The sequence below is a fragment of the Mirounga angustirostris genome, unplaced genomic scaffold (genome assembly GCF_029215605.1).
Source record: "Mirounga angustirostris isolate CCGP_5_RB_7025 unplaced genomic scaffold, mMirAng1.0.hap1 SCAF_14, whole genome shotgun sequence".
Taxonomy (NCBI): domain Eukaryota; kingdom Metazoa; phylum Chordata; class Mammalia; order Carnivora; family Phocidae; genus Mirounga; species Mirounga angustirostris.
In genome coordinates, this window is record NW_026991722.1 from 25,163,894 (window position 1) to 25,185,883 (window position 21,990).

A 21,990-nucleotide genomic window follows, 5' to 3' on the forward strand; every position below is an offset into this window, starting at 1 on the left:
TTTTCTCTTTCCTTCTTTCCTGCCTCCTTCCCTTCCTTTTTTTTTTTTTTTTTATATTTCCAACCAGAAATAACTGATGCATATCCAAACAAAAAATACACTCTAACCCTGCTTTATTACGAATGTCCACAGACTACAAACATCGCTCTGTACCTGGAGTTTTTCACATGAAATATACTAGGAAGACCTTTCCATGCAAGAAAGGCTCTAAGGGAATGAAGGCAGGGCTTCCTGGGATGCCCAGCCTCAGCTGCTCGTGTATCCAGAGCTGTCTCGGGGCACTTTTTCCGGCCCCTTGCTATCACCCAGCACACCGAACTGTGGGGAGACCCTGGGTCCTGCCCTAGTTTAAGTGAGCTCCTCCAGGCACTGGAGGGCAGGTGCACGTGAGGCTGCTGATCTGCGTTTCGCCTGTCACTGCAGAGCCGAGCACGGCCAGGGACGACTTGCAGTGATGAGGGAAGAGCAGGAGACACAGATACCCTTGAAATCGCGAGCTCTGGAGCCTCCTGGAGGCCATGTTTCAAAACACATGTCAGCTGGGACCTAATCCCTTGAGGACTGAGGTCCTTGCGGCAAGTGGAAAGAGCCTTTCTCTTTCTGAGCTGTGGAACCTGCACCCCGTCCCTGGACTCCTGAAGGGATCCATTCCCTGGGCCAGTCCCGAGAAGTGGGGCTCCTGCTTCCCAAATGGTACCTGACCCCACTGCTTCATCTCATAGGTAACAGCAGGTCCCCGGGAAAAGCGAAACCCAGGCCAGAACTGACGGAGCTACAGATCCTGGCCAAGAACAGAAAACCCGAAGCTCTCGACGGAGTCTCTCCTACCTCCGGTCATTTCTCCGCCGCCGGAACAGCTTCTTGGTGTGGGCGATCTCCACTTCGTGGGGCATTGGGTGGTAGCCCTGTGTGGTGTGGGAGGAAGGGGGATCGTGAGTAACTTGGGAAAGAGAGCAAAGACCTTCTTGCACGTAACTATTGATGATAACGTCTATGACCAAAAGAAACTGGGACTTTGGAAAGACTAGACTCTGACCGCCAAATCCAGACTGAAAAATGGAAAATGGGAGGGTGAATCAATTTCCCACCAGGCCATGATGCTGGAATTACAGAACCAAAGAACAGTAAGGAGACAAAGGGGACCTTAGAATGTGTCATATCCAGTCACTCAAATTCCAGGTGACAACACTCACGGCCAGAGGGGTGAATGAACCCGTTCAAGGTCTTGCAGAGATTTAGCAACGGAGCTGGGACCAGATCCCGGATTCATGGCTGTATGTCCAAGGACAAGTTACTCTTTGAACACTCATGACTTCTCTAAGCCTCCCGACACAGTGGGAATGTCAGTATCTTCTCTGGGCTGTTGAGGGGACCAAGGAGATGCAGCCCCTTGCAAACTCTGAGCCTCATGCAGACGCAGTGTGCTAGGACCCCGGGTGCCTCACCCTGGTCCAGGACGGCCTGTGCAATTCTGCCTCAAGACCCTCATTCCTCACACTCCTGGGGAGTGTTTAGGGGAAACATGACATAGTTCAATGCTTTTTTAAACTTTAAACTGGGGAAAATCCCAAGCATGGTCTTTTGTATATTGTCAGCGGGACAACAACTATACACCTATGTCAAGGCTGGAGATGGACCCTCTGCTTATAACACGAGGCTGATCCTGCCAATGCCAGGCTCCAGGCAGAATTATCTGCCGAAGCTGGGCTAATGGCCAGCTCTGTTCTTACCATCGCCCTTCTCCCAGCAGAGGTGTGTTCTGGTGGGACATGGGGGCGAGCACTGTCATCACATTATGGGCAGTCTCTGAGGGTGTTGGGCAGGGGGTGGTAGAGGGGACCCTAGCCTGGAAGGCTGGAAGGAGGGGGTGGTTTGACTTGGGCCTGGGATACCTGTGTACAAGTCCTGGTGCAGTCTACAGCCTGCGTGTGACAACTCCCCCCCCCCCCCCCCCCCGGCCAATGCCACGCACGAGGCCCTGCACACACACAAGGTGAGAGGGAGTGACAGGACCCAGTGTGCTGGAGAGTGGTCAGTGAGCGTCCATTTAGCCCCCTCCCCCCCACCCTTTATAGACAGGGAGCCTGAGGCCCTGATCCTCTATGGTAGCAGCCCTCTGGTTTCAGGGTCCACCGTGGAGGGCTGTCCTGGCTGCCTTCTCAGGGCTTAGCCCCTGACTGGGGTGGGGTGGATGTTGACAGCTCTGGCCAGTCTCAAGGAGCTTCCCAGGGAGGGGTAGTTGGAGGACAACAGGCAATAGGCTCAGGAGGACACAGGGACTCTGGCATTATGGATGCATGGCCTAGCCTCCTACTGAGTTCAGGGAGGGAATGACACATTTCAACATTTATTGTTATAACACTCCCTCTCTCCTACCCTGTCTCTTGTCTCTAACAATCTGGCCAGAAAGGCATGAATGAATTCCGGGCTCCAGGCAGCCACAATGGGCCTCGCAGCCTTAGGATGTGCTTTGTTTAATGGTTTTCTCAAAGGATATTATTTGCTTTTCTTTAATACAAAACACAAACAAGGAAAAACACCACGTCTTCCCCTCTCATTTCCCCTCTCCCATCCTGACCCAGCTCCGGGCTGGCCCCTTCCCTCCCTCCTGGCCTCGGGTCACCGCAGGAACACACTGGGTGTGCCCCACGCAGACAATGGAAGGAAGCTGAGGCTCCCTCTCAAGCTGGCGGCCTGGATCAGGATCTCACCGTGAGGCCGGGCAGATGGAGCTCTCCGCAACACCGGGCCTTCCATGAGCCCAGGACGGGCGGCTGCCCTTGTCTGGGCTTCAGAGTCCGGGGCTCTGCCCTCCATCCTGCCCTCCTCCTCCACGAACCATAGCAGGAGGAGCTGCCCTCGGGGGACTCAACCTCAGCCGGAGTTCTAGCTCTCCACCAGACTCAGGGTGGCCCAGAGGGCCTGCCATGCCACTCGGGGCTTCTAATGAAGCCATTGCTGTGGCCTCTGTGTCCATCCATCTATCTCCCCCCAAATTAATATATATGTGTGCCTGCAGAGAAGATGTCATAGTAGTCAAAGCATGGATTCTGCAGCTGTACTGTGAGCAGTCAGCTCCCGGCTCTTCCTTTTGATGATCGTGGGACTTTGATAGCTAACCTCACCTTGACAGCACTCGGTTTCCACATCTGTCATAACAGCATCAGCCTCCTCGGGTCCTGGTGAGGCTTAGCTGAGTTGATAAGCATGTAAAGAATGTAGCCTAGTGCCTGGTATGTAGTAAACCTCCGTAAGTCTCTCCAGTGGTACCTCCATCACCCTCACCTTCATCATCTTCCCCATGGTCCTGACACTGCTTAGGGCCAGGTGGGCCCAAACCAGCAGGCTGTGCTGGTCCCTCTCCTCAGGGAGCCCCCGGTCCTGGCACAGAGACTGGCTGAGGTGGTTTGCAGGGGGTTGTGGCGGGGGGAGACCTCAGGTTAGGGAAGGCAGATTAGCAGAGGGCATGGTGACCCAGGTATGGAGCTGGAGAAGGAGGGAGAAATTCTGCCTGTGCCTTCTTCAGTGCGAGGCTGACAGACCTCAGCGGGAGGCCAGAAATCAGCTACAAAAGTGTCAAAGGACAAAGTCTTGCACTTCTGAGGCCCTCCCTCCCCAGGAGCAATCCAGGCCAGGGTGCTGGAGGAGAGGTCCCACCCCCAAGACCACCTGGAGCCCCAGGCTATAGGCATCTGGGTGAATAAACGAATGAGTGAATTACATAGGACTTTCAGGTGCTCCTGCTTGAGATAGGGCACACTATTTATGCAAGCTTCGCTGGAGGGCCCTCTGCAATCAGTCACTTTTTTTCTCAAGTGGGTGGTCGCCACCAACTGACACATACAACTCAAGATGCTGCTCACAGTCCTTCTAAGACAAGGGTAACTGGGTGTCAACAGGGGCAAAGATGAGGCCAGCAGATGAAGAAAGAGAAAATCTGTTCTTAGTCACACATCTGCCATCAGGCTAGTTGCTGACCTGGGTTGGCAGAAGTTCTTTACTCACAGGCCAGAGGTAAGACATGAATGTCATGGCAGCATTATTCATAATAGCTACAACTGGAAACACCCTGAATGTCCACTAACTGATGATTGGATAAGCAAAATGTGGTATGTCCATACAACGGGATATATATGACCATTGAAGGAAGTTCTTTTTTTTTTTTTTTAAGATTTATTCATTTGAGAGAGAGAGAGAGAACGAGAGAGAGTGGTGGGGAGGGGCAGAGAGAGACTCTTCAAGCAGACTCCCTGCTGAGCACAGAGCCTGATGTGGGGCTCAGTCTCACAACCCTGAAATCACAACCTGAGCTGAAACCAAGAGTTGGCTGCTTAACCAACTGAGCCACCCAGGCATCCCTAAAAGGAAGGAAGTTCTGATACATGTGACAATGTGGATGAACCTTAAAAACATCATGCTCAGGGCAAGAAGCTAGTCACCGAAGACCACATATTGTACAAAGACCAGGGAAACCTTAAAAACATCATGCTCAGGGAAAGAAGCTAGTCACCAAAGACAACATATTGTTCATCTTTACGAAATAACCAGAATAGGCAAATCTGCAGACAGAAAGTAGATGAGTGGCGGCCAGGGGCTGGGGAGAAAGAGGAAGGGGAGTGACTGCTAATGAGTACTGTGTTTCTTTTTGGGTGATGGAAATATTCTGGAATTAGACAGTGGTGATGGTTGCTTGACCTTGTGAATATACTAAAAGAACAATGAACCGTATGATTTAAAAGGGTGAGTTTCATGGTATGTAAATCATGTCTCAATTTAAAAAGGTGGGAAGAAAATCTGGGGGCAGTATATTCCGGGTAGAGGGGACAGCAAGTGTTAAAAGAGAAAAAAGAAGATCCAGCCACAATGGAAAGTGTTCCTCTCTCACTCAATTACTCTCCAGAAAGCAGCTGCCCTAAAACATTTTACATAAGATAGGGCTGCAAAGGGCAGCCCGTCCTAGGTAAGAGGCACCCACTGACAAGTGTGACTAATGAGGAATCTGGAAAGGAGCATGAATTGGGTATCTCTAGGCCTGGTCAGGGGAGATGGTACTTTGGCTTTAGACCAGAGATCCCTCCCTGCTTTTTAGAATCTATCCCTCAAGTGGAGAATGGGAAATTTATCAGGCTTGTCAGAATTATCCTTCAAGAGTGGCCTTTGCTATAATTCTTTACTCAACAAATTCTTCCACTCCATGCTTTGCAAGAGGCCCATATGGATGTTAGTCCAGGTAACGTCGGTCCAAGTGTGAGAGCGCCCCCACCTCCATAAATGAGAGCACCGGCCTTCTGGTTTACCAGCTGCTTGGTGGGTCTCAGCAGTCTTCCGTCGCGGGAGCCTCTGTAGCAGTATGCTGGACCACCCCAGGCCCTGCCTGCTCTTCTTCCATTTCTCTGCCTGAGAACCCTTCTTCCCGTCACTCTGAGACCTGGCTGCAGTCCCCCCGCCGCCTCCAACCTCTGACCACTTCTGCTCACGAAATGGGCCTGGGAGACAAGCAGATTATATAAACCAAGCCTCTCCAGGGACAGAGGGAAGATAATACTCCTTCCACATGCAGCGCTGGCAGAATATACGTGCAACACACACACACACACACACACACACACACACACACACCTGACTCGGAGGTCAGCAATGGTGTAAGACGCAGCTCTGCAGGGCAGTGCCTGGTTGCTTCAGCTGCACAAACATGTTATGTAAAGTCCTCCCCTTCCAGGCCAGGCTGAGGCTGATACTCACAACCCAGGGCAGTATTTCTGAGGGATTAAAGGCAAGCCCAGCAGAGCTGCGGGCCCCAGGCTGCGAGTGTAGGGGCCTTGTCCTGAGATGCCAGTATAAACATACAAATCTTGGGTCTGGGGTGAGGGTGCCGTAAGCGGGGGCCAAGGAGCTCACTGAGCAAAGGAGCCTGCACGGTGACGGCTCTGTGACCCGCGGACTCTGATCACAGTGACACACTTCCGCTGGGCTCCCTGCCCCCCACCCCTCTTCTACCCACCTAGCCTATAAAAATGGCCGTTTTAGGCACTGCATATACAGTAGTAAAAAATAAATAGGCAAAATGCTTGTTTGTACAGAGCACGCATTCTAGGGAAAGCAGAAAGACAATAGTCAGATGAGCAGATGCTGTGATAATTGACGAAAACGCTATGGAGCAGAACAGGCCTGGCAAGGGGATGCATGCAGGGGTGGGGGTGGTCATGGAAGACTTCTGTTACTCGACCTCCATCCGTCTACCCACCCACCCGTATGTCCATCTGTGGTCCTTTCTCACTCAGTCAGCGCTGAAGGCCTACCAGGTGCCAGGTGCCTCAGATGGAGAATACCAGAATGAAGAGACCCAGTTCCAGCCCTGGAGGTCAGGGGGACACAAAACGAGTAAGCTGATGGATGCCATGTGCCACAGGAGACACTGAACAGACGCCTCTGGCAGCCTGGAAGAAGGAATGAGGACCCTGCTTGGGAAAAGGGTCAGGGAAGCCTCCGCCATGGAGCGGAACCTGGGCTGAGTCCTAAGGCATTTCACAGGGGCTCACGAGAAGACCAGAAGGTGTGTCACCACCTCTACCTGCCGGCCAATGATGCTAGGGTCACAGCAGCGTGTGGAGATGTGCTTGGCACTGTGGGCAGACAGGGAAGCCCCAGGGTATTCTGACGGCCCGCGCTGGTGCTCCTGACCAGTGTCCGGCTTGGTGCCATCTCTACCGTCCTCTTCACCGCCTGGAACAGGTAGAATTCTGTGCCTCAAAAAGATTAGTTGGAGTCCTAACCCTGCAGAGCTGTGAACACGACCTTATTTGGATATAGGGTCTTTGCAGATATGATCAAGTGAAGATGGGTTCGTCCTGGATGAGAGTGGGCCCTAAATCCAAGGACTGGTGTCCTTACAAGAAGGAGGAAATTTGGCTACAGAGAAACAGGAAACACAGAGGGAGAAGGCCACGGGAAGATGCAGGCAGTGTTGGACTGATGCAGCTTGAGCCAAAGACCACCAAGGACTTCTGGAAGCCACCAGAAGCTAGTGGCAAAAAGAGCCTTCAGAAGGAGCACGGGCCCTACGGACCCCTCCATCCCAGACTTCTAGCTCCAGAACTGTGGGACAATAAATGTCTGTTCTTTAAGTCACCCGGTTTGCGGTACTTTGTTATGGTGGCTCTAGAACATGAATACACTCCTGGCCCTCCCATCCAGATCCCACAGCACGGTCCCAGCTGCAGGCCCACAGCACGAGGCTGGCCTGATGGCCTCCCCCCATGTGCTCCCTCCTCCTCAGCAGCTTGCTCCTTTCAGTGTGGTCCTCCAGGACCCTATCTGACATGGGTGGTCCTAAGTCCATCTGATTCTCCCTGGTGGGTGAGTGCTACCAACCCCACACCTGTTCCACTCCAGAGCCTTTGGGGCCATAACCCATAGGGTCATGCTGCTCTAGCGATGGAGTGCCCAGGCTCTGTGCTAGGCTCGTCTGGCCTCCCATCAAACCACCAGCCTGAGACCCTGCCCAGGCCCCTACCTTCCCAGTGCTTTTGGTCTATCTGAGAAAAGAGACCCAAACCCCTAGAGCAGGCAGGGTTCATCTGCCTCTTGGCCCAGCCCCAGCATCTGGCACACCTGCAGGGACCAGGGAGACAGGAGAGGCAGGGCAGATGGAAAGATGTGCATACTTCAGGGAACCCCATGCCCACTTTCCCCTCAGAGAGATTTTCCTAATATTCCTGTGACCCTTGACCTCTGGCCACTAACCCCAGACCTGAGCCTGATAGAAATCCTCCAAGCCGAACTGCTTCCCATGTCCGTTATCTTTCCCTCACACACCAGCTCTTTGCAGAGGGAGAGAGCATTATGCAAATATAAGGAATCTTCCTCCTAGTGTGTGAAGGATCCCCCGAGACCAGAAGATCTGGACAAACAGCACTAACTGCGTGGTCTTTATTGGGAGGCAGTGGAGCTATGAAATGCCGGAGTTGGAAAGAAGGCTGGGGAACCTGGTCCCGGTGAGACTGCAGTGTGAGGTTTCACGTGGCGAGGCATCTTCACCGGTTTCCTGATGAGGCAGGCCCTGTGCTCCAGCCCTGCTCTCTCCGATGACACACCTGTCTGCCCCCATCACACCTGGATGTTGACTCTCCACCTGGGCCTCTTGGAAACCACGATCCCTCTCCTCTTCTTCACGAGCTTGCATGTTCATTGGCCCAACCAGGCTCCTGTCACTCGCAAGAAGTACATGGGAACTAATGGTTCCTTCTCTCCAGAAGATTCCAGAGGATTCAGGTGGAGGGCCCTATTGATAGCCTGGCAGAAGAAAGACTGGATGTTGGTTCTGCTGTGCCCACTGGGCAAGCCCAGGGAGCTGGAGCCCTGCAGAGGCAGGGCAGACCCTCTGGTCAAGCCAGCTCGGGACTCCCCCATCTCCAGCCCAACTTGGGGAGATATCCCGAGGGTGAACGGTACAAATCAGCCGCAGCACTTGGCAACTTAATGGGCCATAAAAATACCAAGTACAGTTCCCTGACAATGAGCTTGTCTCAATAGCGGAGCCTTCCTCCTGCGGGGGGGTCATGTTTTTCAAAGCTTCTAAGAAGTTATCCTACCAAAGTCTCACTGTGGGCACGTGGGCAGGATATGTGGGTCACGTCCAATGAAATAAACAGGTAATGTTTCTAAAATTCCTGGAATCTCCAGGCTGCACAGCTATTCAGAGAGGCAGACCTGTTTTAGAAAGAAAGGTGAGGGGCAGACAGGCTTCCCTGTGTTTAAATTTGTGGTTTTCTTTTTTAATCAGCAGAGACTTTAAAAAAAAAAAAAAAGACCTTAGCTGGAGCCCCCATGTAAAAAACACAGATAAAAGTAGACAGGGATGAGATCCAGAGGCTGAGCCACCAGCACTCACCCCTACCTACAGTTCCACTCACACCCTGGAATGTGACCCTAGACTCCACGCACTCCGAAAAGGTCTGCTCTCGATAGCCTATCGATGCTGGCTCCACGAGAACTGGACATTCTTCTAGAGGAAGAGATGAACTTAGGCTCTCTGTGACCCTCCTGAATTGCATGTGAACACTGTGCCTCTGTCAGTCTTCGGGGTGAGCCCATGACCTTCATCATAATCTGGGGGTCTGTGCTGCATGGTGGTGCAGTTAAGAGACTAGCTCGCTGCCATGGGCAAGCCTTCCTTGGATGCACTAAACCGATAAAACCCATCCCTCCCTTTTCCTTCAAGTTGGATTTCTCGCTGTAAAAGCCAAAAGAGTCCTGACTAATAAATCACACACACCCGTCGCACAACCTGGGTCCCAGCTCTGTTGCCACGCCTGGGGCCCTCTCTCTCCTCCTTCTGGTGGAGAATGAAGATGAAAATATTTGCCTCTTTTGTCATGACTTCCTTTGATTTTGTGAGCTGATAAATTTCCCCTTCTTATCTTTCAAATATTTTGAGGTGGGTTTCTATCACTTATAACCAAAGAAGTCCTAAGCAATCCAGCATGAGATAGCTTTAGACGGTGTTGTGCTGGATCTCATTTCATCTGTGAAGTCATAGAAAGCAAACATGACCATCCCCTTCCCTTCCCACTGGAAACCATGTCAGTGCAAATACAAATGGCATTTGCTTGACAATTTCTGAGTGAAGAGAAAAAAATGAGTGAGAACGTGAACAGAACGAAGAGACAACAGAACAATGTTAGAACATCGTTTCAGCATTCTATGGTATAAAATGTAAAGGAACCCGTTGCTGTGGGGCTGGGTTTTCAATGACCATTGTCAGCCTTCCATTGTGCAAGTCAGTCCAGGGGCAGTCCTGGATGCACAGTGGTATTCCCGGGGCTCACTGACACAGCGGCAGGCACGAGGATGCAACTGGGGCAGACACACGCTCTCCACTCCCCTGATGAGGGACATTTACTGAGGGTCCCGGGAGCCCTGATGAACTGAACAGCCACCACCTTCAAGCCATTGCAGACCAAAGGCTGGAAGCTGCACAAGAAATGGAACGGAACAAGGACCACCTGGAGGAAGGGGTGCCCAAGGCTACCCTCCGAGTGACTGGAAGCAGGCTAAGAAAGATGGCGGCCTTGGCGCAGGTTGCTAGGAAGCAGGCTTTGATGGCTTTGCTCTTGCTTCTCCTTAATGTACTCTGGCGCAGCTCATTATACAAACTAGCAATAGTCAGGGGTCAGTAAGTGTGAGGGCACCTGCGGGCCATGTGGAGGGATCTCGTGCCCAAACCACCTCTAGCAGTGATGCTGAGATCCCCCTCACCCTCTTCTTTTCTTTGGCACAGTCTGAGATGCCTCCATCTGCGCCCCAAGCCCCTGTGCTAGGTAGGAAAGCCCTCCACCCCTGAGACCTTCTCAGTATTTCCACCCATGTCCCTCATGAGCCTGTTGGGAAGCAGCAGCTCAAACCCCCAGGGATGCCATTCTAGAATGTGGCCACCTGGGTCCCCCCACCAACCGCTTCCTGAGCTCCCTGGCTGTGTCCAGAACATTCTCAGGGGACAGAAGTGCAGCTTGCTGCAGCCTCAGCCTCCTCCCTGTAGACGGTCAACGCCCACCCCGATGCAAGAGAAGTGGTGAGTGAAGCACTGAGTCAGACCAGCATGGCCAGGCTCGTGGGCAGCAGACAGCTCGCAGGCCGTAGAAGGGGTCAGGCCACACCAGACGAGGAGTGCAGGGAGAGAGTGCAGAGGGACTGGCTTCTGCGCTCAGGCTGACTGAGCGCCTGCAGGGGTAGCCTCAGCATTGGTGCTGGATGCAAGAGGCCAAAATATGGTCCGTCCCTCAGGAACCACCCGGAATTTCATTCATTCCTGCGACACTCCTGGGATGATGGAGGTGCTACAAACCCAACAGTGGACTGAACCACAGATCAGGGTTTCCATCCCACAAGGGGAAGGGGATAGCCAATAGGATGCAGCTAAAAAGAAAAAGGTAACTTAAACAGAGACCAGTGCACTGGAACAAAAAGAAACAACAAAAGTGAAGAGGGCAATGCTTTCAACCGGAGGATCAGAAAAGGTCTCTCTAAGAAAGTGACATTGGAGCCCAACTGGAATGACCAGGTGGATAGATTGAGAGAAAGTCAAATGTTCTCTATAGGAGAAAAAAAAAATGAAAGAGTTGACTCTCCTTCTGTTTAGTCTTCAACATACAAAGCTTAAGAGTTTCTTTAACTTAAATAAAGTAGTAGGCTTAGACTAGTAGCTCCCTGCCTTTTGAATTTCATAGACCAGTAAAATTTAAATTTAAAAATGGGGAGTTGTTACCTTTCATTCTGCCTGAGGACATCCCATCTACTATAACCTTCATTTCACAAAGGACAGGACTTTAAATAAAAGGTGGTCCTTTCTACGGACCGGCCTCAGCTCTGTGCAAAGCACTACGCTATCCTATAGACCCTTTACACAGGGTCTCAGGCAGGTGCTTACCTACCTTACTCAAGTTCACCTACATGTACTTAGAGATAAAATGAAAATACTCAATGAGGCTTATGTCCTCTTTATAGAAGACCACGCAGTATACATTTATGTGTACGTAATAACGCCCAGGGTACATACTCCAAACCAAGTATTCTCAACTTCATGGGCCATTTAAGGGATTTTCAAGTATAATTCTGCACAAATGTGATCCTTTTCACCTGACCTCAATCCTCAAGGAAACTGTGAACTTAGCATTTTTCTCGTTTTGCCAAAGACCAGCGGAAGACCTCTGGCTTACCTGCGTTGGCCTCTGTGCTATCCTCCTTGGGTCACTGACACAATGCAGTTAGTTGGGTGAGCACCCACTGACCTGTAAGCACACAGCCCTCAGCGGCCAGCAGCTCCTAACCCTGAAGCAGCCTCCCCAGAACATATCAAAGTGCCTCCTGTGCCAACCGTCAGGCCCTCCCTGAGCTCAGGACGCAGCCAGGCTGTCGCCACCATGACGGGAGATCTCAGAAGGGCAATCCCCATCTGCCAGATCGCCCAGCTGCCGAAACAGAAGGGAAAGCTGGTGCGCTTGCTGTCCCCTTTATCCATGAGGTTTTCAGGGATGAGTTTCCCCCTCCCTCCCTCCTTTTCGGAGAAGGCAACATTTCCACCAGTGCCGCACTTCAGGAGTGGAGAGCTGCCCTGCAAAGCCCCCCAGCTCCAGGCTCAGAGCACCCCCAGCATAACCAGGAAGGTCAGTGTGCACGAGCTTGGCCCACGGGATCAGCTTCGGGGCCACAGGGCTGGGTGGCTGACTTGAGGGCCAGGATTTAAGGGCACGGCCAGGATTCCTGGCAGAACCACAGCCTTTCCAACCAAACCACTTCCGTGGAGGAAGCAATTCTTTCTGCTCTCACTGCCCATGCTTCTGTGTCAGATCAGGAACCTACCTGGAGGAAAAGCTTTAATCACTGTCCCCCCCACCTCCCCATCTGTATCCCCTACTGCTGGTCCTGAGAACTGGCTTTAAGCTTCTATTTATGGAAATGCATCAGAAGGCTCACTGGGCCAGGGGCCAGGAGACCTGGGCTCCCGCCCTGGGGTTGGAAGTGGACTGTTCTCCAGATCTTTAAGGAGTGTCCACTCCTCCCCGCCTCATGTGCCTGCCACCCCCACCCTCGCACCACACATTGTGGAACCAGGCTTTTCCCTCTCTCTGCCACATCTTCCCCACTTCTGTTCACCCCTAAAATACTGTCCAGACCTTGCCATTGGCATAAATGCTCATGCCCATTAACAAAACCAACAATCCTAGTTCACATGAGAATTGACCCATTTGGTCACACAGCACATTGGACCAACTTCTTAGCACTCCATCCTGGTATCTAAACGGACTACACAGTTGCTTATAAGCTTGTCTCCCCAACCATGCTACAAACTTTCAGGGGCTCGGGGGCCGTGTTTCCTTCACTCCTGTGTGCCCCACCATGCCTTAGATACTGCAGTCCTCCATAATTCCTTGTTGGGTGAAAAGTTAAGATGACTGACGACCCTAGATGACCAGAGTTGGGCCACCCCCCTTCCATCCACTGTGGACCGGCGGCATTCACAGGTGACCCAGGGCCTATAGACTGCGGCCCTCAGCCGCGGAATGTCTCCTGCATTGTAAGAAGTTAGGATGCTCCACAGCTCCCTCAGCCCTCAATCTGTAATTGCAATTCTCCTCCAGTTAAATGCAGAAGATATGAAGACCCGGATCCCCCAGTCTTCGGTTAGACTGTAAGCTCTCTGAGAACCAAGGTGGCCGTTCGCTGGCCTGCATGGTGACAATGACACTGTGGATTTTGGTGCCGACCACTCGACTCCACAGGCCCCCTAGTTTGTAACAAGCATCCCACTTCTGCCAAGCCCACCCTATGTGCAAGGCAGAGGGCAGTCAGGCCAGGTAGTAGGTCTGCTCCCTTCCCTTCTCTGGGCCATGGTCTCTTCTGCTCCAAAACGGAGAACTTAAGCATTCCTTCTGTTGTGAGGATTAAATGAGCTGCTGGAAGTCAAATGAGAAGACACATGGGAACACAGCGTGGCCAGTCTTTGGATACATGTTTACTCAACTCAAATGGGGAGGTGCTCATGCCCAGACCAGCCCTCAAAGAGAAGGGTCCAAGAGTACCCTCGGTCTACAGAGCTGAGGCCAGACAGGCTGAGAGGGGGGGTCAGTACCCACCAGGGCAGGAATACGGTCTGGAGAAGTCACAGAAGGAACAGGAGCCAGGGAGGTGATACCAAGAGTTCACCTTACTGGGCAGAGGGATGAATGGGCTGCAGGGTCCAAGGAGGTAGGCATGGTCTCCTCAGGGACTCTAAACAAGGCTCCTTCTGCACAAGGCAGTTTGAAGGTGGGCTGGCCCAAGCTGTGACCAGGAGTCAGGCACCCATAGGAAGGTCCCACTCAACGGCCCCTCCTGGGTTACGGTCATTGATTCCAGAATAGCATTCAGCCCCTGCTCTCTGCCCTGGATCTGTGCTCTTTGCTTGGTGTGAAGCACTTGGTTGGGGGCGGGGGGTAGTTGAATTCCAGGTCACAGCTGGGACCACAGCATAGGCAAAGGCTAGGAGACCCCTGAGAGTCCTGCCTTCCCTATCAAAGTCTTATTACCTCCAAAACAGCATCTCACATGTTGCACATGCTCAGTGAGACTCTTCCACTTGACCAAGGACACTGGCAGCTGGAGAAGAGGTGGAGGGGAGACACACATGGGAGGCAGCTCGTACACGCAGAAACACCTGCCTGCACACTCCTTGTCTGTCTGCAGTAGGTTCTCTTTGGCCCCTTCCTAGGCCACCTCCTAGGCCACCTTGGGCGGCCAGAAGATAGCAAGGTGAGGCTAGGGCAGCCCATGCGGATGAGCTAGCCCAACAATGGGGGGAAGCTAGCCTGCAAAGGCTTTCCTTCCCCTCCAGTCCTGCCCCATAAATACACTCCCTTCCACTGAGTGAGCAATTCCGTTTCCCTGGAAGGTATTCAAAAGGTCTTCTTACCATAGAAGGAACTAAACTGTGTCTGCAAGGATTGTGAGCTATGATAAGGATAACAGCAGTGTCTATCACTTACTGAGTGCTCGGATCGAAGAGTTTTCTATGTATCAACTAATTTAAACCCCACATCGACCCTGAGAGGGAGGTACTCTTATTATCCATTCTCGACGGGAGAGGAAAGGGAGGATGGATTCAATTAAATAGCAGACCTAAAACAATGTGCAATAGAGCCCGGGACATCAACTCAGGCTCAGGACGGAACTGCCCAGTGGCAGATCGGAGGCATGAACCACAGCACGCACCAATCCAGAATTCGGGGGGGTTGCATCTCTCGGGCAATGGACCCCTGGTTTCCATCACGATGCACTTTGCACGGTGATTGTCGCATAGCAGGTACTCCCCGACGTTTGTTGGTAGAATGAGAAAATGAATGAATGAATGATAAGCACGGTTTACAGCAAGCCATGTGTAGGGTTAGCCCACTCATGGTCGCCCCTGGATTCACGCTGGGGACAGTTGGCAGTGTCAAAAGCATACATTCGGGGCGCCTGGGTGGCTCAGTCGGTTAAGCGTCTGCCTTCGGCTCAGGTCATGATCCCAGGGTCCCGGGATCGAGTCCCGCATCGGGCTCCCTGCTCTGCGGGAAGCCTGCTTCTCCCTCTCCTCCCCGCTCAGTGTTCTCACTCGCTATCTCTGTCTCTGGCTCTCAAATAAATAAATAAAATCTTAAAAAAAAAAAAAAAGCATACATTCCCAGGTTTGGTATGTTTGATCTATGCTGGGGGCACCTTGCTTCCTCCTTTTCCCTCCTTCCAAGTTAAATCACTAATAGCTAAGCCTCCAAGCTAAATATTCATATGATGAGCACCACGGGACCTGACCCGGGTGTTGTCCAAATTGAAAACTCTAAGGAACATGGTCTTATGTTGGTGAAGGATTCCAGTGAGGAAGAAAGATAGGACATCAGTAGATAGAGACGAATTCCTTCAAAGCTGCGTGCGTGCAAAAACTTCCTGCATGCAACTGTGCTTTAACGGGAGTAGAAAATTAGAAGTCCGGTTGCAAATATCTTTGGTAAAAGAAATAATTGCCGGGCGCCTGGGTGGCTCAGTTGGTTAAGCAACTGCCTTCGGCTCAGGTCATGATCCTGGAGTCCCTGGATCGAGTCCCGCATCGGGCTCCCTGCTCGGCAGGGGGTCTGCTTCTCCCTCTGACCCTCCCCCCTCTCATGTGCTCTCTCTCATTTCTCTCTCTCTCAAATAAATAAATAAAATCTTAAAAAAAAAAAGAAATAATTGCCTCCAACTTACTAATTTTTTAAGGGAATACTTTAAGGACATGGGTTGTACCTCTCTCTGACTACAGGAAATGTACCATTTCAGAAATTCAATTACTTGTTCCATTCCCAGAAAGCAGGGCTGACCTTTTGTCGTGTGGATTTGGCTATTAAGGAGTCCCTGCCACATAAAAGAGTCTTTATGGGTTGTCTTCAATCGGGCAGCCATTGGTCTCGGCCGGCTCACCAGGCACCAGCAGCGATGGTGACCTAGTTGGTATCTATTTCCCTCCACGTCTCTGTAGCAGACAGCGATCTGACCTACTTTCAGGGACACAGTGGTGGCTCAAGAAGGAAAGGAGGGGAACACGAGAGCCTGGACACAGGACTTTGAAGCGCAGGCTTCAGGCACTTCCTGGCTGCCCTCCCGCGCTGGTCAAGCACAGTGCTCATCCCTGCCACCTCTCTCCATCTGCGGAGCCTTCGCTTCCTGCAGCCCCTCTCCTGACTCCATCGTCCCTGGGCAGCCTTTCTAACCTCCTACCATCTATCAGGTTTTGATGTGGGGGCTCCCAGTCTTCCCACCCCGCAGCCCATAAGGAGGATGGTGACATGTGCATGGCACATGAGGGAACCCCAGTGAGGCTGCTTGGGGGCCAGAGGGTGGCAGATTGCAACCATGGCCACCCACAGCCCACCACCCGGAGGCTGAGCGAGAGCCATACCTTATCCCAACCAGGACTTATTCTCAGACCTCTATCAGGACACTCTGTTCTGTTTTAAAAGTAACTAAAAAATTACAGAGAAGTAGTTTTAAAAATTCTGAGCATGTGTATTGATACATAAATTGTAGCTAGGGAGTATATGCAGGGCAACCCTCCAGAAAAGGAGTTGGCAAACTTTTTCTATGAAGAGCCAGATAGGGACGCCTGGGTGGCTCAGTCAGTTAAACGTCTGACTTCAGCTCAGGTCATGATCCCAGGGTCCTGGGATCGAGTCCTGCATTGGGCTCCCTGCTCAGCGGAGAGCTTGCTTCTCTCTCTGTCACTCCCCCTGCTTGTGCATGCACTCTGTCTCTCTCTGACAAATAAATAAAATCTTAAAAAAAAAAAAAAAAGAGAGCCAGATAGTAAATATTTTAGGATCTGCAAGCCATGTGGTCCCAACTGTCATTTTGTACAGCAGAAGTAGCCATAGAAGCATAGCTGTGTTCCAATAAAACTTTATTTATAAAAACAGGTGGTGGGCCAGATTTGGCCCGTAAGCTGTCATTTGCTGACCCCTGCTCTAATGAATTCTTGGGAGGCCAAGTGCATTTTGCTGTAGTTTTGTCCTCCCTCTCTAGGCCTTTCCCCCAACTCAGTGGTGACTTCTTGAGCTTGATAGGTACCCAGCTTCCTCACATTCTCCCTTTACTGCTATTTGAATCTGTCTTCAGGGAAGGCCCTGATAACCTCAATCCCTTGAGAGGAGAATAAATGGATTATATTTACATTTCAATCAATAAAAACCTAAGGTCAGTGGCTCTCAGCCCCCAGCAACTCACTGACAGCCCCAGGGGAGCTTTAAAACATCCAGATGGCCAGGTGCCACTTGGGAGGCTCTGAGGCAAGTGGTCTGAGGTACAGCCCAGGCAGTGGAGATTTTAAAAGCTCTTTAGGTGATTCTAAAGGGTGGTCAAGTTGAGAACCACAGCCTTAGATCAAAAGGAAAACAAAAACAGTGGTAGTGTTTTTGGAATAAATGTGGTTTGGAATAAATGAACCAGGGAGAGATTGTTGGCTCCCCCCCCCCCCCCCCCCGCAGGGGTGGAGATGAGGAGGAAGCGTGTCCAGAGCCCTTGAAACCCTGCCACATAGGCAGTTCCCCTCAGCCAAGGCTGGCGCCGTGTAGATTTTACCACTCTCTGGCAAAATCCAAGACCTTCTCCTTTGTCCCCCTCTTGACGTCTACTATGGTTCCCTACTGGCAATATGTACTCTGTGAACACCGGTTTATCATCAAAAACATGGCTAACAGCCTAAAAGTCAAACATCAGTCAATCAAGCCTCATTAAAAAAAAAAAAAAGTGACCAAGTCCTGCCTTAAAAGGGACTGTTGTCTAAGGCAGGGAGATAAGGTAAGCACAGATGAAATATGTAACAGGCTTAGCTATATTCACGCTATATGATAAGGCAGCTGTTGTCACACCTGACTGTGCCCCGCAATCACCTGGGAAGATTTAGAAAATCTCAATGCCTGGGTTGTACCCTATGCCAATAAAATCAGAACGTCTAAGGGTGGAAGATTGGCACAGGTCTCTTCAAAGTCTCAGGTGAGGGGCGCCCGGGTGGCTCAGTTGGTTAAGCGTCTGCCTTCGGCTCAGGTCACGATCGCAGGAGCCTGGGATCAAGCCCCACATCGGGCTCCTTGCTGTGCAGGGAGCTCGCTTCTCCCTCTCCTCCCCGCTTGTACTCTCTGTCTCTCCTCTCTCTCTCAAATATATAAATAAAATCTTTAAAAAAAAAAAATTCCCAGGTGATTCTAATATGCAACAAAATCTGGGAACCATGGTTAAAAGATCCTGCTACTCGAATGCGGTCCATGGACCAGCATCATCAGCATCACCTGGGAGCTGGTTAGGAATGCAGGAATTCAGACCTTAGCCCTGCTCTACTAAGTCAGAGTCTGCATAGGAACTGGCCCTGCATGCTACCTGCATGCTCATTCAAGTGTCAGAAGTGCTGCTCTAAGGTACCTTGTTCTGAGAAAGAGAAGACTCTAGAATGTCCCAGCACAGTAATCAGGGAACACTTCTTGGAGGAAGGGAGAGAGGAGAGATTCTGAGGGATGGGAGAATTTGAGGCAGAGAGGTGGTGGGGAGGACTCCAAATACAAAGGCAAGAGGAGACTGGTCTTCTGGGAGGGTGAGCCAGCAGAAGAGGTCAAAATGTGTTTTTTACAACAGAAAATTAAATCACACTTAGTTACACATTTAACAAGCTCGAGTTTTTTAAAAGGATAAAATGACAGGAAAGTCAGGTTGGTCTTGGTCAAGTGGGGGCAGCAATTAAGAGGTGGTGGGTGGGGCGCCTGGGTGGCTCAGATGGTTAAGCATCTGCCTTAGGCTCAGGTCATGATCCCGGGGTCCTGGGATCGAGTCCCGCATCGGGCTCCCTGCTCCTTGGGAGCCTGCTTCTCCCTCTGCCTCTGTCTGTCTGTCTGTCTGTCTGTCATGAATAAATAAATAAATAAAATCTTAAAAAAAAAAAAGAGGTGGTGGGTGATCAGAATGGATGGGGTCATGAAGGAAGATTCCAGGGACTATGGATGCCCTACAGAGAGCTCCTGGTTTTGTCTCGTGGGCCAGTGGGGAGCTGCATGTTGCCTCTTGAGTCAAGGAGGGATGTAACAGGAGAAGGGACTTGGGCAAAGGTGCTCTGACAGTTTCTTTGAAGAGGACAGATTAGTATGAGAAGCAGCAGGGAGACAGGACGACCAGACGGGAGGCTCTAACCAGGTCTGGAAGATAGAGCCTTTGAGAAGGTAGAAGAATAGGGCACCAAGGAAGACCTTCCAAAGGAGGGAATTCTATTCTATTCTATTCTATTCTATTCTATTCTATTCTATTCTATTCTATTCTATTCTATTCATTCCATTTGGTGGGTGTGGGCAAGAGCATTCTGAGGTCTCAAATCTGCAATGCTGTGCTATAGAACTGACTGGAAGGAAATCTAGAATCTCGAGTATTGTTGTAATAAAGTCTTTTGGTCATGACCCCCAAAAGTTATCTATGGGAAAATACAAAGGTCTCTAGCAAACAAGACTCCCAAAGGGAAGTGGAGAGGAAAAGCTAAACCGTGTACAAGCCCTGGGATTTTCCTCAGCTCCAGTAGGCCATGAAGACCCAGAGCAGCCCTTGAGCACAATCCCTTTGTTTCCAAGCCTCTGGAAGTCAAGTTGATTCCCAGTTGAGTTGGAAATGCCGGGAGATTTTTCCCATGTTGTGGTAGATTGGAACAATAACTGTGCAGTGGACGGTACCACAATTGTTTCCACTGAAGTTATTTCGGGGGAGTTTAGGAAGATTGTCTATTCCAAGACATTTCCTTCACCCGATTCCCTTTATGAAAACACTAAGGGAAGAGGCCGGTGTCTCCACCAACACTCCTGCCCTGCTCACCAGCACGTGCACAGTGTTCCATGCGAATGACTCCCAATGGGCCCCAGTGAACTGCCATGCAATACCTATGTCTTCATGTCCTCGTAGAAGCTCTTAGATTTGACTAGCGCCTCACAGTTGTCCAAGGACTTTCTCAATGATCGTCTCTCTAGATTCTCCTCCTGAGACAGTGGCAGGTAGGGCATAGATTTTAACATCCCTACTCTAGATATGAGTAAAGGGAGAAGAAAAAGAGCCACTGTGAGTGGGTTCACTACCTGCTTGGGGTCTTCTCAGCATTGCCAATCCAATGCCAGCCAAAGACGGAGGCCTGGCCCTTCTGTATTCAGGGCCCCACAACAAGTCGGTGTGGCTGTTACATAGGGGGCATGATAGGGAAAGTGCGGGATCCAAGGCTGGAAGGAGAGCAGGGGCTGGATGGGGGAGGCCTTACAGGGCAGGAGCTACATCCTACGTGTGATGGGGAAGCAAGGAAAGGCACATTAGTAAAACAGCTAGATTTGTATACTTTGTGGATCGTGCTGGACGTGGTGTGGAGGACAGATTCAAGGGGATTCAAGTGCAGCACAGGGCAGAGCAGTTAAGAAGATGTCCCAATGGCCAAGAGATGCCAATGGCTAATGTAAGGATCAGGGAAATGGCAGAGGGATAGGAGGAGGGTCTATGAATATCTAAGAATAAAATCGGCTGGTTTTGGTGAAGGATGCGAGGGGGGTTGGGGGGATAGGGCATCATCGGTGAGAAATGGCGAATAACACACAGTCCCAGTTCTGAAGGAATAGTACATCCTTGCAAGACAGATCGAAAATGAAGGAGTATTAAGCCAGGCAGAATGTAATTAATATCAAGAAGGCAGAGGTTACTATGCTAATATTTTATAAGTTTGGATCAAATCCTGGCCAACCCCTTGCTTTTCTCTGGTGCAAACACCTTCTAGGATGGCACAATGTAAGAAATCCCTAAGACCTGAGCACAGAGGGTCTTGGCCCTGGCTGCACATTAGATTTACCTGGGGAGCTTTAAAGGTGACAGGTGCCCAGGACCCATCACCCAGAGATTCTGATCTGCCGGTGTTGGGGTCCAGGCATGGATATTTTTAAAGAGCTCCCCAGCCAACTCTAACATGCAGCAAGGAATGAGAGGAGGGATGCAATGCCTCATTCCAGAGACCTTGAAATAAGGTCTACTCAGCTTTGCAGAGGGGTGCTTTGGTTTCCCCACCATGCTAATCGCAGGACCGAAAGAAGTTGTTCTTTTCAGTTACTAACATCTGTCTCTGAATCATCCCAAGGTCTTTGAGGCATCTCTCTTCTTGAGGCACGGAGAGGTCCCCCGGCCCAGGGTCCCCAGTGACCCAGCAAGGTTCCTCCCCAGTCCTCATCTGCGGGTGCAGTCTGTCCACCCGTCTGTCTTCCACCAATCAGGTTTTCCTGTGCATGGACATCCTGTGCCGGTTGCCCAACCTGAGCGACCAACCTGGCTCACGTGGCCAGCTGCTGGTGCTGCTGCCCTTTGGGTTGTCCTGAAAGGGCCTTGCTGAGGGGTATGATGCATTTCCTTGACCACACCACACGCCAGCCTGCTGGAACAATGTCCCTTTTCTTGCTGCCAGGAAAGGCCACATAAAGGAACATCTTCTCTTTTCTTGCCAAGCACATGTTTCTGCTTTGACCTGGAGGGTACTCTCTGAAGCAAAATACAATGATCCAGAGGCCACCGAGCTGCCCTGGAGGTCATAGGTCAAGAACGAGGATGAATTGTTCCCAACATTTTTAGCATGTTGAGAGAGAGTGTGTGTACATGCGTATGCAGGTGCATTGGGACACTTGGAAGAGGGACAACTGCCCCTCACGTGAGCAGCCCCTGACCAGCCGCTAGGCCCTGGCTGGGCTGGGTATAGGGTGTATGGGCGAGGACCAGGAAGGATCTGCTTTCAGAATGCCTGCTTCTGATGGCCAACTTTGCTGAGGGTCTTTGCAATAAATTCCTTACAATCAGAATCCCCCCCAACTGGCCCGCATCATCGAGGCTCACTTACGTTGCCGTAAGAAGAATCCAATGCTGAGCGCGTGATTGGTGACCAGAGCAGGTGAATGAGGTCATGTGCTA

The 21,990-nt window shown here is 51.1% G+C and overlaps 1 protein-coding gene across 9 annotated transcripts in view; it reads right to left on the minus strand.

The window, feature by feature from the left end:
* CTIF (cap binding complex dependent translation initiation factor) overlaps positions 1-21,990 on the minus strand; it is a 290,202-nt gene that overhangs the window by 133,022 nt on the left and 135,190 nt on the right. For all 9 annotated transcript variants that reach the window (XR_010407187.1, XM_045886755.3, XM_045886749.3 and 6 more), the window contains one exon: positions 829-905. Coding sequence is in view for 8 of the 9 variants with exons in the window: in XM_045886755.3 (XP_045742711.1) it covers positions 829-905 (77 nt within the window). In the remaining variant the exon portion in view is untranslated. The remainder of the gene's footprint in view (positions 1-828; positions 906-21,990) is intronic.